Consider the following 15,378-nt stretch of genomic DNA (forward strand, 5'->3'; position numbering starts at 1 on the left):
TTTATAAATTACTAGAGAAAAATCTCAAAGAATGAGAATATATGGTTTCTGTCTTCAGAATTACAAGCTACAAAAAATATTATGAAGCACTCTTGTGTAATATACTTATCAAGTACAAGTGACAACTATTTCATTTTCTGCCAGTTTCTCCACCCTCCAGCCCCCTGTCTTACTGAATAAGATGAATATTATACTCTGTTTGCTGCAATACACTGTATCCTGTCAAGGAATAAGAAGACTATTTTCTACGATTAGGTCCTCTTGAATGTAAGCAGAAAAAGATAACTTTATTACTAGGACTTTATAAACATTCTTCACTGTCACACACACTGTGGCCTAATTACTTTAATATATTTTTATCTCCAAAATAATTTTTAGTATCATTAGGAATCCTAAAACTTCTAAGTGAAATAGTGCATGAAGCAAAGCTTATATTTTTTCTATGAAACAGAATTACCTGTTCAACTTATTACTAAGCTGTATAGAACCATTTTTATGTTTTTTCTTTTTAAGTTCTTACTTTTCTTTGATACACACAAAGTGTCAAATACCAATACTAGGATTTAGTATTTTCTTTCCCCTTGATTCCCACCACTGGGTATACTTAACAATGTCCACAGTGGTCAACAGTAGGAAGGCAAGGAGAAAAATGAAGGGAAAGGAAAGGAAAAGACATAAAGGAAGGGGCAGTAGAAAGACAACACAAAACAGCAGGACAAAAGGTGAAGCAAAATGGTGAGGGAGTGAATAAAAAGAAAAATAAAAATGCATATGAAGGTTATTCAAAATATTATTCATCATCAGTATTAATCATTATGAAACCAGAGATATTGTTTTGTCAGAGAAGTAGCTAAGGAAGAAAAAGAGATGATGAATATAAACAGGTAATTCTTGGATACTATAAGTCTAGACTGTCAGGTCATTAATCTGAAAGAGGATCTGTACATTCATTATTTTTGTAAATGATCTAGAAGGATCAGTATGCAGAGCAATCAGCAAGTTTGCAAAACAGACCAAGTTCAATTTTTGGTCAAGAATGCCAAGCCAGGGATTTAACTCTTGGAACAGTTGTGTAAATCTTTATAACTGGCACCAGTGACAGATAAGTCTGAATGTAGGTAAATAAACATTATTTTGGTTAAGGAAAATCCGAAACCAAATAGGAAGATTTTCCTCCATCCACCCATGATGATGGGAAAGATAAATAGCCCATGAACAAAACAACCAATGTCTCTATGGAGCTTACAGATTAGCACAGACAGCCATCGAACAACTAATTTAAATGTCATGATTGTGAAGAAGTACAGGGCATGATAACAGGCAAACCTAAAGTAGACTGGAAGGATCAAGAAAGTGGCTGAGGAACTAAGGTTTAACTTGAGACTTAAAGGATGAATGACTATCTACAAAGGGTAGAGGAGAAACAGTAAGGAAGCATTTCAGGCAGATAAAATAGCATGTGTAAGGGCTGCTGGGCCTGAAACATTAACATACAGCAACGAGGAGAGGCTACAAAAATGCCAGGTAATACGAGACTTAATGTACCTCACCAAGGATTTAATGTAGGAGAAAAGAATAATCAGATGTATGTTCTAAACAGATTAAGGCTATAGAAATGATTACGATTGGAAGTGGGGAGCCAGGTAAGACAAACTATGGGAGACTAGGAGTGAAGAAAGAGGCTTTGCTTGTGCCAGGGATAAAAGAATAGCAGTGGTGTAAGATGTATTTAAGAGCCAGAATTAAAGCAGTTAGCAGACATAGGGGACAGGAATAGAGTCCAAGAAACAGGAATAGAGTCCAAGAGTCTAAGACTGGCTTCAGCAAGTGGGGTGACGGAAAGGCTACCGTCTGAGAAAAGGAACCCTGGTCAAGAGACAGTTTTGGGGATGGAGGAGACAAGACTCAGTTTCCGTCAGTTGAGTCAGAAATGTCTGAAAAATCATCTCGGTGAAAATCCTGGAGGAGCAGTAAGAAAATGTGTGTAAATCTCAGGAGAGAGAACGTGGATTAAGATGTGAATTTGAAAAACATGGTCAGGGAAGCCATGTAGTAGAGTATATAGCCTAGGGAGAGTGGAAGAAAGCCTAGTACAGAGCTTCAGAAAATTCCACTATTTAATCCTTCAGTAAAGGAGGAACTATCGTCTTGACTAGGAAACAGACCTGGGAGTCACTGTTGACTCAAAGACAGTGGCCCTGTGTACTGATCAGATCACCAAATGTTGAGAATTACAAAGCGGACCATCAAAGCCATACAGAGCACACTCTGCTTCATGCCTACATAAAATCCTGCCTGGCGCAGCAGCATATGTGACACTGTTCTAAGAAAGTAACATGTGAAATAATCTCAAGAACCTCCCAAGAAGGCCCTTGACTACTTTTGTACGGAAAAACCAAAAATATTAGGACTTGATTCTGAAAACAATGATTAGGGAACAACATGATTAATGCCAATAAAATGATGAAGAACGTGCTAATGAAAAAAGAACATTCAATAAAACTTAGTGTATTAGATAAAAGAGAGAGACCCTTTATGATTTCCAGGAGTTAACAAAAAAAAACTTCCAGTGAACTTTAAGGCAAAGGATCTATACACTTTAAAAATGGATTCACAAAAATATGATGTGAATTCATGACAGATAGGAAAAAAATTGGTTGCCCTAAGAAATACTAGAATGTTTCAAGGTAATGTAAAGGTCATGAGCACATCTTTCCACATTTTCTTCGTGTATGTGTTAGAGAATAGTGGTCCAGATGAACCAAATATTATCTTGTATGGCATCTCATAACCTTATAGATAGTAGATGATCAATGTCTTCAGGTGACATTTACCAAAATTCTTAAACTTATCAAAACAAGATAATAGAAAGATGACAGAATTTTTTAAAAGTATATTACTTTTCTTTTACTTGGTTTAGACAGTCACCATTAGCATGAAATACCTCATTCTAAAATAAGTAGGGTTCAGCAACAATATTCTATATATTGGTAGTTTCACAAACTTTCCTGATCATAAGAATCACCTGGGCCACTTACTGGATTTCATTTTTGTTACCTAGTGCCTAGCACAGTTTCTAGGACGGAGTTGGAAATTAATAAATGTGTACATTCCTGGTATTATAGTCTAAAACTTGCAACACTAATAGTTGCAAACTTAAATGACCCTAATGGTTGTAGAATTTTCTTGCATCTACAAAAGACAGTCCTAGCTGACGGGCTTAGGAATTTTTCTTCATCTACTTGGGACTTCTTTCCTCCTATCCCTCACTGTCAGATCCCTTGTGCTACCTGACTGTATCTATCCACAGTCTACACACCTTGTTTCTTCTTTGGCTCCAACGCAAAGTCAGAGGCTAGGAGTGAGAAGGTAATCCCCTGTGGCTACATCCCCACAGTCACACCCCCAGAGGCCCCATCCTGCTCCTCACCTGAAAGCCCCTGCCCTAGCTCCTGGGATGAAATGCCCCGGGTAGCCTTCCTACCTGAAGAAGGAAGAGGAACAAATACTGAGTCTAGATTTCACTTGGAAATTCAGATGATTAATGTGGGTCAGTCCTAGTCTACAGTTCATTGGAACACAGGGCCATTTAGAGAAAACATTTGTGGGAGCTTAAAACTGGATTAGTTTTCCTGTTTGTTCATTATTTTTCTCATTATTATGAGTGTTAAAAAACACAAAAAACCACCCAAACTTGAAATTTCACCAATGCTGGATTGTATTGAGGAGGGGAGAACTCACAAGTGCATACTCAATTTCACAGGAACCTGGGGAATAAGGGAAGAGAATCAAGTGGGCTAGGGCCTGTGGGGAGAAACGTACAGCTGGGGGCAGGCGGAGACCAAGTACACACAGCCTCCCAAAATGACGGTCTCGAGGGGACAGCACTCATTCTCAGCCGTTCAGGTTCTCTGTGTCTTAAGAGACTCACAACTTTGTCACTTTTAAGATAAATGATGGATGAAAATGGTTAAGGGTGGCAGGGATGCAAAGCGGGGCCTGGAATGAAAGGTAACGTAAACAGCACAAAAAGCAAGGGCACGGCTACACCAAGATGGAGACTCAGTGCGTGCTTCTTGCTTGTGGCACGACTACAGCGATCCAGGTTCACATGAGATGGCTCAGCATGACGCAACTTACAAATACCACATGTGCAAAATGAACCTAGAAACCAAAGAGAAACCATCACATGAAAAATGGCGGCCACAGAGGCAGGTTCTGTAAGGTTCAGAGTATGTGAGAACACATACCAAGAGTAATCCTTCCAAAATTAATGGAATGTTTTCTAACATAAATTAGAGAATAATGCTTTTCCATTATTAACGAGTTTCAGAGATACCAACCACACTGCTTATCATGAAAATCCAGTAAAGTACGGATAACCATGAAGATAAATGAGAATCTTAATAATAATTCCTTCCTGTGTCCATCAGAAGTGACTGAGTTCAAGAATAATTACAAAGCTCCACATCATCACATCTCAAAACGATTCAAATTACCCTCCCACCAACTGTCACCCAGAGTCTACCTTGACAATATTGGCAAGAGTGGCCCATTTATTTATTTATTTTTGCCCATCTCTGGCTAAGATTTTAAAAACCCAAGTTAGGCTATAAAACGGGAGCAGTTTCTGTCACTTAGGACATTGTCTTCTCTGGAAACCAGTCACTTGCTACAAGGAAGAAACAGATGGTAATAGAAATTAGTGGCCTTATATCCTAATTCAACAATGACGAAAAATCTTCAGGATTCTTCTATGGCATTAAGAAACATTTTTATCTTACCAAGTTCATTCATTGCATGTCTATGCTCTTCATCAAATGAAAGTTTCATTAGAACACACACAGCAGGACAGATCTGATGTTCAACAGGAGCTGGCACTGAAAAATAAAATTGACATAAACCATAATGCTTTGTTTTCTCAAAGTAGTGATGTTTATTATACCTAAAAAATACTGAGTTTGCAGATATACTTCTCATGCATGGTAGCTTAGTGAATCAACAAGTATTTGCTGAAGAGATGAATAACTACTATACACATGGAAAGGAAAATATAGGTAAAGGGCTTTTCTTGGTTCTATAAAAATGTTTACCCCTCATCAGCCTTTCACCAAGTCTGTTGGACTAACTCCCATGTAGGTTTATGCTATAATTCAACTAATAACTTAAAAAAATTATATTGGTTATTTGAAATAATAAAAACATTCTGGTATAAAACTATTTATTTATAATTTCTATTTTCAAAGCTGAAAGGCACATGGCTGTATAGAAATGTATAGAGAAACCTAGTGCAACTCTAGCAGAGAAAGTTTATTATATAGACACCAAATAGTAAATAAAAATTTAAAGGAAAAGTGTCTAAGAAAATGTACTTGCACACTTAGTGTTATGCATAAAGTTTCAAAACTGTTACTTGAAATAAAAATTTAAAAACCAAGTCTATTTTTCAGAAGTAATAGTATTTATTCTATTTAACTTTTCTGAGAACAGGTATTAAGAGCACACAATACAAGTCATTACATAATTGTGGACAGCCAAAGAAAACAATCCAGAAAGATAATGTTCTCCCAGTATAGCAACTTATTAATTCTCCCTAGCCCTAGGACAAACAGAAAGGACATTTCTGCTCTATTCTTACTGTTGAAAAATTTTTAGTTTTAAATAAATTCACCTTTATACCTAATCCTAAGAGAAATCTACTAAATCTTTATAGATCAAGTTCTCATCATCAGTCTTTCTCCTGCTCCCCCAATCAAGATACTGACTCGACAGTCCTCTGTTGTGTGTATGTCTATGTGTGGGTTCTTATCAGGTGAAAGGAGGTCTTACCTTATATACTTACTGCTTTTGGTTCTTGCTATAGGAATGAAGTAAAGTTATCTCCCCAAGGGTCCCAACTCCCATGATCCCTGCTCCTGGGGGAGAGGGTTTCTCCCTGAGAAAAGAGCTGGGTGGCTGATCACCCCAGCAGCTGGGGCCCAAGGCCTGGAGACAGACGGTGCAGTGGGAAGGACACTGGGCTGAGGGTCGGGGGTCTGGCCTCTGGTCCTGGATCCCCCACCCACGACCTGTGAAGCCACAGGCAAGTCTTTTGGCCTCTCTGAACCTCAGTCTCTTCATCTGTAAAGTGAAGATGATAACATCTTCCCTTCCTACTTCACAAGGTTGTTGTAAGGATCAAATAACAGATATAACACAGCTCTGCACCCACTGAGTAACGCGATGTGCAAATATAAGAGAACGGCTTGGTCACTCACAGCTGAAGGAACTTACGTAAAGTCACTTGCCTGAGCTTAATCTCAAGAGAAGGAGAACATAATCACTCAAGTTCTTTCTAGATCAACTATGCTATGACTGTTTAAGTCTACTTTGATTTTCTGTTATTTTCTGGTTGCACTGTAGTGCACACAACATTTTCCTTTGCTAACTTTTTTTCTAGGGAAATAGAGAAATTAAGCTTTAAACTATGTGAGCAGTGCAGGTGGCTAATATGAATTTCCCACTCTGATTCATAAAGACACCGTCCTAATTAAAAAACTTTTCATTTCAAAAACTTTTACATTTGCTTTATCACATGCACCATATGGAACATACTTGGATTTTTGTCCTGGTCCATGCCTTGTTCATGGGCTTCCTGCCACTCCCAACAGGTTTCACAGTAAGCTCGTATCTGTTCCAAAAGATGAAGGACTCGGATTTCACGCCTGCCTCTCTTGTCATCAGGCTGTGAGTGAATGATGTTGTGGAGTGCTGCACTGGCCCTGGCCCGAGCCTCTTTACTGCCCCGGGAATTTCCCAACAACACAGAGTCTTTGTCATTGCCATGTAAAAGCTGGATGAGGAGAGGAAGACATCCAGACTGTCGCATGGATATACAGCTGTCTTGGGAGCTAGACATAGCTAGCAAAGTTCGCGACATATCATCCTTATCATGAGTACCAAGCATTGACAACAATGAATACACCATTTCCACCTGTGGGCCAAATGAGTTTAGAAACAAAATTATGACTTTAATAGCCAAAAGCCAACTCCAATGAAGTGATGAATGGGATGTTAGTTGTAACTCAAACAAAAACAGAAACAAAAACAAAAATCTCTTTCCAGGATGAAGTAATGAGCATTATTTCAAAATCCATATTGCTATAATCATTATCACCATCTTCTTTATGAGTAAATATTAGTAGTGGTAGTATATAGTCATAAGGAGACAGTAGGTTCTTGCATATCTAAACTGCTATTGTCTGGATCGGTGGGTGATAATCTGTTATCATAATGAAAGACAATCAACTGATTTTTCTCTTTCTCACATCTCCCCCACCCACCACACACACACACACCTACCAACACATACAGAACAAGAAATGTGGTTTATCTAAAATTCTTTACACAATTAAAAATTTTACTTTTTAAAATCTACAACCATAATCAGTAAAGAGAAAATGTTTTTTAACAATTACTGTTGACTAAGTACTGGTTCTAAGCAATTGCTAACTGTCACCAGATTATAATATTGTTAAAATTATGATGTCTCCCTTATACATGTAAAAGTATTTTGTCATAAAGGGATCATATAGGGATGATCCCTGATCATATAGAGATACAAAGTCAATATTCTTAATTTTTTTTTTTAAGCAGCTGGTAAGCATCATTACTCCCTTACTGTAAATTCCAAGAATTTACTCAGAAGCAGATCAGAAACAGGAAATAGCACGCAGTCATCCTGTCCTTTGATCAACTGCATTTTTTAAAAGCAAGAGCTACTGCGTGAGAGTTGAGGCTATTATCTAAATGCATCGTATCTATAAATCAGTGGTTCCAAACCAGGGGCAACTTTAGCCACCGTGAGACTTCCGGCAATGTCTTGGTGACCCCACTATTTGCAAGTGGGCTGTGTGACACAACCAAGTTACCGGAGTTCTCTGAGGTCCAGCTGTCTCAGCTGCAAAACCGAGTAATTTACCTAGTAGGGTTTTCTTTGTGAAGATTAAATAAAGTCACACATGTATACAGGACAGTAACTGGCATTCAAAAATGTAGTAAGGTCTTAATATTATCATGCGAAAATCACTCCAAAAGGAAATGGTATTCAAGCTGCCAGTTTTCAAGTAATAGTACTCTTAAATATGAAAGGTTTTCTTTATAGTAAAAACTACTCATGTTGGACGGACTGGGGTGGAATTCTAATTTAATTACCATCTTTTTGGCTTCAGTATTCTCACTTAAAAGAGGGGCAAGAATAATACATTCAAAGGGTTTTGGAAAAGATCAGAGATAGTTTACGTACAACTCTTAGCAGTTACTGGCATTTTAGTGATCCCAAGTAGTAACTGTTGAGTTACTAAAAGGATTAAGCTTTATATTAATAATATCACTGCTACTCTAAAATTCATTTCTTATATCGACATTAGTTATGTAATGCTTTCCTCAGAGCCATTATATTACTAAAGTAAAGAAAGAGTATGTAGAATATGCTATGAAAACAAGGAAGTATTTAGATGTAACGGAAAATATACTGTTTAAAAAACAGTCCCCGTGCTCCAAATGTAGTGATTCAAAGGAGGCAGACAGACTGCATGGGCAGCGAGAGGGCCCTGGGTCAGAAAACGCTCTGTAAAGAAGGGAAGCCCAAGAAGAGCTCTGAAGGCTGCGAGGACCCTGACGGTCACTGTGCAGCGGGGTGGGAAGTGGAGGGCTGCACCACTGCAGACAGGGCAACCAGGCAAAAAGTCACAGGGAGGGGAGGGCTTGGGGGAGCGAGCCAGCTGTGGGCTGCACCTCAGGATGCTTGCAGAGAACTGGCTGTCATTTCTTTAAGAGACTGTGATGATGGAAACAAAAGAATTCTTAAGCTAAATTTAAAAGAAGAATGAAGAATGTTCTAACAGAGTACTCAGAGTTCTAGCAACAAGGCTTTATAATCTGTTACCTTGGTTCCCAGATGACTTGTCAGCCTTCGAGGAGCAGAATGTGTGCTACTAGAGCTCAAAACACTGGCTGTTTCATGATCTATTCGTGTAGTTGAACCCTAGAAATTAAGCAAATTATAGACAGTATAATTTAGATTATAGATAAACATAGCTAGCTTCATGTTAAGATACTCCAAATGAACTGTCTTCAGAGTAAATAGCTAAATATACCATTAAAGGGTGAACATTTATAACTGCTCAAAATGAGTATTTTTATCTATAAACTTGAGTAGAATTTAGAGAAACACTGAAGGAAAAAAAAAAAACTGTTGTAAAAGACAAAGTACAATCTAGAAGAAACCAAACACTGAAGACATTCTAAGAGTAATATTCTTTCCCAAATCAAAAGGCATGAAACCATATTCAGTTAAATATACACTGGCTGGAAGCAAGCCCCACTGAGTGATGAAATGCTTCCCAAGGCCCGCTTGACTTCACACTCCAGGATGTCTGGCTCTAGGTGAGTGATCACACCATCGTGGTTATCTGGGTCATGAAGGTCTTTTTTGTGCACTTCTGTGTATTCTTGCCACCCCTTCTTAGTATCTTCTGCTTGTTACGTCCATACCATTTCTGTCCTTTCTTGGTGCAATGCTAGTCTGTAGGAACATAAGTGAATAAGACATCCCCACCCTCACTGCATGTGGAGTCTAGACAGGTTGCTCAACATGTAAACATACAGTGCTTTGACAAACCCAGGTGTACAGACAGGAATGGCGGGCACTCAGTTCAGGATTATAGAGTAAAGGGCTGTCTGATTTTGAACGACAAAGAGGTGTCTCCTTAAAAAAGAGGAGGGTTAGCCACATGGCAACTCATATGAGGCAGAGGCCCTAAGCGCAGGTCACAAAGAATGTGTATGTGTGTGTGTGCATGAGAGAGAGAGAGAGAGAGAGAGAGAGAGAAACTGACTGACTGACTTGGAGATTAAGAGCTTCTTCTGATTGCAATAAGGAGGATGGAGTTGAGGGAACAAGACTCAAGATAAAGAGAGCAGGTGGGAGACTTTTAAGGAAATTTTGGCAAAGGACTGCTTTTGATCTACAGGAGGAAATGAATGACTCCTTATGCTGAAGCAAGCATACTGTCTTTAAGGATATCTAACTACTTTGACTGTTTCTGGTAGTGAGGATGTAACACAACCCGTAAGGAGCCTTGTCTTCTAGAATTCACCACCTTATGAACTACTCCCGTGTTTAAGTGTGGGCCAGATTTTGTGAAAGGCTTTTAGCAAACAGACTGCTGTAGATATGATGAGAAGTCACTTTCAAGATAAGTTTACAAAGACTGTGGCTTCCATCCTGGACACCCTCTCTTGTTCTTCTCTGAGGGATGCCAGATACTACACTATGAACTGCTCTTTGTAGAGGCCTTGGTGGCAAGAAATGATACCACTGGCCGACAGCCTGGATACCTGAGGCCTGCTAACAGTCACATGGTGAGTTTAGAAGCAGATCCTCCCCTCATCAAATCTTGAAATGACTGTGGCCCCAGCCAACATGGCGACCGCAGCCTAGGAGAGACCCTGAACCAGAGGCACTCAGCTAAGCTGCACTAGGATTCCTGACCTACAGAGACAATAAATGGTTGCTGATTTAAGCTGCTACACTTGTCAGGCAGCAATAGATAACTAACATATTGTTTGAAACAGAAGAGAAACAAGAGGTTACATTACAAAGCAAGGAAAAACCCATGTCTACCATGAAACATGTTCTGACATTCATTTCAGTGTAGACATCAAATCACCTTTAAGCTTCAGACTTAGTATCTTTCTATACAGATTCTTGATTTTGGGACACTCTCCACTCTGCTCTCCCAAACTCTCTAGCTAGAAACCTAGATGGATTTATTATAAGGAGATTCCAAGAGAACATTCCCATACCCATACTACCTACAAGCCAGAACTTGAGTCTTGAGAATCTTTCCTGGGCCTTTTTATTATGATTAAGTCTGCACCAACATCCTTCAGAGGGACCAGAGAAGCAGTAACCTGTAAGAAATGGTTATTGTTGTTCAGTCGCTAAGGCATGTCTGACTCTCTGTGACCCCATGGACTGCAGCATGCCAAGCTGTCCTTCACTATCTCCTGGAGTTTACTCAAACTCATGTCCTTTGAGTTGGTGATACCATCCAACCATCTCATCCTCCTTCACCCCCTTCTCCTCTTGCCCTCAATCTTTCCCAGCATCAGGGTCTTTTTCAATAACTTGCCTCTTTGCATCAGGTGACCAAAGTATTGGAGCTTCCGGATCAGTTCTTCCAATGAATATTCAGGGTTGATTTCATTTACTATTGACTGGTTTGATCTCCCTGTAGTCCACGGGACTCTCAAGAGTCCTCTCCAACACCACAGTTCAAAAGCATCAATTCTTCACTGCTCAGCCTTCTTTACAGTCCAACTCTCTCATCCGTATATGACTACTAGAAAAACCATAGCTTTGACTATATGAACCTTTGTTGGCAAAGTGACGCCTCTGCTTTTTAATATGCTGTCTAGGTTGGTCATAGCTTTTCTCCCAAGGAGCAAGTGTCTTTTAATTTCATGGCTGCAGTCACCATTCGCAGTGATTTTGGAGCCCAAGAAAATAACATCTGCCACTGTTCCCACTTTTCCCCATCTATTTGCCATGAAATGATAAGACAGGATGCCATGATCTTCATTTTTTGAATGTTGAATTTTAAGCCAGCTTTTTCACTCTCCTCTTTCACCCTCATCAAGCGGTTCTTTAGTTCCTCTTCACTTTCTGCCATCAGAGTGGTATCATCTGCATATCTGAGGTTGCTGATATTCCTTCCAACAATCCTGATTCCAGCTTGTGAGTCTTCTAGCCTGGCATTTCGCATGATGTACTCTGCATATAAGCTAAATAAGCAGGGTGACAATATACAGCCTTGATGTACTCCTTTCCAGATTTTGAACCAGTCTGTTGTTTCATGTCTGGTTCTAACTGTTGCTTCTGACCTGCATCTCCTTTTCAACACACATTAGAATCAAGCACCTCTCTATGTTCTGGTCCTCCTTTATCCACCGTTCAATATCCACTGCCATCAGAGGCGCTCAAATGTGTGCCGAGGGGCCCAAGAAGGACTGTGCCTGGCAGTTCAATCAGTACAGCTGGGACACAGTCAATTTCAACCACACCTGCTGGGTACAAATCCCTCTTCTATTATCTGCTTGCTCACTTTAGGAAAGGACTCAAAAACAAAACAAAGTGACTCTAAAAAGTTCACCATAAAGGTAGCAACAGTCTCCAACTCTCTGTGAAACTGTGTAAGAGGGAGAAGAAGCAAAAGAAGCAAGCACCCTCCTCACCTTGCCTTTTTTCATACAGATGGTAGATGGAAGTGGTCCAACGGTAGATGAGAAGTTTCTCTTTATTAAAGTACTACAGCTAATTCTACAACCCTCAGTGAATTAATAAAGCTAGACATTAAGTATAAATGCTGTTAATATCACAAAAATAGAGCCCACCAGGTGTTATGTGCTTCCTGGTGGAAGACCACTATGCTACCTATGAAAGTCTCAGCCATAGAATGAGGGCCTGAGACCAAATCTGATCACATTTCTAGGCCCAAATACCAATTTACAGGGAATACAGAAGACAGAGAGATAGGTCAAACTTCACCATGCAGATGTTCCTAGCAAAATTCAGACTATGGAAAACTTGAGAAGACAAATAACTTTGGTTATTCAATAAATATACAGCAAAAATCTAAGAGACAAAGAAGAAATCTATAGATTAAAAGAAACTTCAAAGACACATTAACCAATCTCTGTGCATGAACTTTATCCGGCCCTTGCGTCAAATAAATTTAAAAATTATGACATTTATGAAACAACTGCAAATTTGAATATTGACTAGTTATCTGATGCTACTGAGGAACTACTGTTAGTTTCTTTGGGAGTGTAATAATGGCACAATAGTTATGTATTCTAGGTGTCCTCTGTCTGCAGGATTGCTTTAGCAATTCTGGGCCTTTTGTGGTTCCATATAAATTTTAGTATTATTTGTTCTAGTTCTGTGAAAAATGTCATAGGCATCTTGACAGGAATTTCATTAAATCTGCAGAGTGCTTTGGGACTTCAGACAATACTACTAAGCCACAGGAATCAAAACAGCATGGTATTTGTACAAAAACATGACAGATAGACACACAGACCAAAAGAACAGAATAGAGAGCCCAGAAGTAACCCACATACCTACAGTCAATTAATCCTTGGCAAAGGAGGTAGGAACACACAACAGAGAAAAGACGGTCTTTTCAGCCAGTGACACTAGGAAAGCTGGACAGCTACATGCAAGTCAGTGAAGTCAGCACACACCCTCACACCATAAACAAACAAGCCAAAAAACCCTCAAATTGTTTTAAAGACATATATATAAGACATGATACCATAAAACTTCTGGAAGAAAACATAGGCAAAACAGTCTCATAGTCTCAAATTATAGCAATATTTTCTTAGATCAGTCTCCCAACGGAAAACAAATAAAAGCAAAAATAAACAAATGGGACCTAGTCAAACTTAAAAGATTTTTCCCGGTAAAGAAAACTATCAACAAAACAGAAACATAGCCTACAGACTGGGAGAAAATATTTGCAAGTGATGTGATTGACAGTCAATATCCAAAATGTACAAACAGCTCATACAACTCAGTATCAAAAAAATAAAAATAAAAAATAAAAGCAACAAAATCAAAGGACGGACAGAAGACCTAAACAGATATTCCTTCAAAAAAGCCAACAAATCATGAAACGCTCAACATCACTGATTACTGAGAAATTCAAATTAAAAATGGCCACCATCAAAGCAAAAAGTCTGGAGAGAATGTGGAGAAAAGGAAATCCTCCTACACTGTTAGTGGGAATATAAATTGGTACAGCCACAATGAAAAACGGTTTGGAGGTTTCTTAAAAAACTAAAAATAGAGTTACCACATGATCCAGCAATCTCACTCCTGGGCATAAATCCAAAAAAGATGAAAACTCTAATCTGAAAAGATAAATGCACCCAAATGTTCACAGCAACACTATTTATAATAACCAAGACATGGAAAGAACCCAAGTACCCATCAACAGATGATGGTTTTAAGAAGATACAATGGTTTAAGAAGTCACAAAAAAGAATGAAATACTGCCACTTGCAGCACCATGGATGGAGCTAGAGAATGCCATACTAAGTGAGGGGAGTCAGACAAAGACAGACATTATATGAGATCACTTTTACGTAGAGTCTAAAAAATAATACAAATATATCTACATACAAAACAGAAATAGACTCACAGACACAGAAAACAAACTTACGGTTACCACAGGCGACAGAGAAGGACAAATTAAAGGTATGGGATCAGCAGATACAAATAATCCAAAAAATATGTATATGTTACTGAATCACTTTGCTGTAGAGCCTAAAACTAACACAATAATGTAAATCAATTGTATTTTCAATTTAAAAGAAAGTATTCTTAGACACAGAAAACAAACTTATGGTTATCAAAGGGGAAATGGGAGGAGGGATAAATTAGGAGTATGGGATTAACAGATATATACACTTTGATATATATAAAATAAACAAGGATTTACTTTATAGTATGTGCATGTGTGCATGCTAAGTCGCCTCAGTCACGTCCAACCCTTTGTGACCCTACGGACCATAGCCTGCCAGGCTCCTCTGTCCGCGGGATTCTCCAGGCAACAACACTGAAGTGGGTTGCCACGCCCTCCTCCAGGAGATCTACCCAACCCAGGGATCAAACCCGCATCTCTTTTGTCTCCTGCACTGGCAGGCAAGTTCTTTACCACTAGCACCACCTGGGAAGCCCTAGGGAATTATATTCAATATCTTGTAATAACCTAAAATGGAAAAGAATTGGAAAAATACAACATAACTGAATCACTCTGCTGTATACCTGAAACTAACAATATTAGGAATCAACTACATTTCAATTTAAAAAATGTTATATTCTGGAAATACACAGTGAAGTATTTAATATGTAAGCAAAAAATGATGATGTCTGGGATCTTTTTCAAAAATAAAATCAGAGGACAAAGTATATAGGGTACCTGCAGATTACTCTATTACTCTGTTTGCCTCTGTATATATTTGAAATTTTCCATAATAACAGGTTTAAAAACATATTATTGGCAGTGGAAAAGGTTCTCCTACCATTTCATCTCTTTCCCAGTCTTGTTTGAACTTCATCACTACTTACTGGTTGTCTCACTAGAGATCTGGTTCTAAACATTAAATGGAAAAGCTGAGATCGATTCATAAATGAATTACACACAAAGTTATATACTAAGCAAGTAGGGATCTAGCCCATATAATTTATTTCTAGCTTTCTCTTTTCATTTAACGTTCAAGGGAGATTAATCACAGATCAAAAATCCCTCTTTCTAGAAGGGATTTTAG

The 15,378-nt window shown here is 38.7% G+C and overlaps 1 protein-coding gene across 12 annotated transcripts in view; it reads right to left on the reverse strand.

The window, feature by feature from the left end:
• APC (APC regulator of WNT signaling pathway) overlaps window positions 1-15,378 on the reverse strand; it is a 129,267-nt gene that overhangs the window by 17,934 nt on the left and 95,955 nt on the right. For 5 of the 12 annotated variants that reach the window (XM_043470606.1, XM_043470609.1, XM_043470607.1 and 2 more), the window contains 4 exons: window positions 8,927-9,025; window positions 6,595-6,973; window positions 4,785-4,880; window positions 3,431-3,484 (listed from right to left, as the gene is read on the reverse strand). In XM_043470606.1, the coding sequence (XP_043326541.1) occupies window positions 3,431-3,484; window positions 4,785-4,880; window positions 6,595-6,973; window positions 8,927-9,025 (628 nt within the window). The remainder of the gene's footprint in view (window positions 1-3,430; window positions 3,485-4,784; window positions 4,881-6,594; window positions 6,974-8,926; window positions 9,026-15,378) is intronic. The other 7 variants (XM_043470614.1, XM_043470615.1, XM_043470616.1 and 4 more) reach the window with 3 other exon arrangements.

Source organism: Cervus canadensis, chromosome 6, assembly GCF_019320065.1.
Source record: "Cervus canadensis isolate Bull #8, Minnesota chromosome 6, ASM1932006v1, whole genome shotgun sequence".
Lineage (NCBI taxonomy): Eukaryota > Metazoa > Chordata > Mammalia > Artiodactyla > Cervidae > Cervus > Cervus canadensis.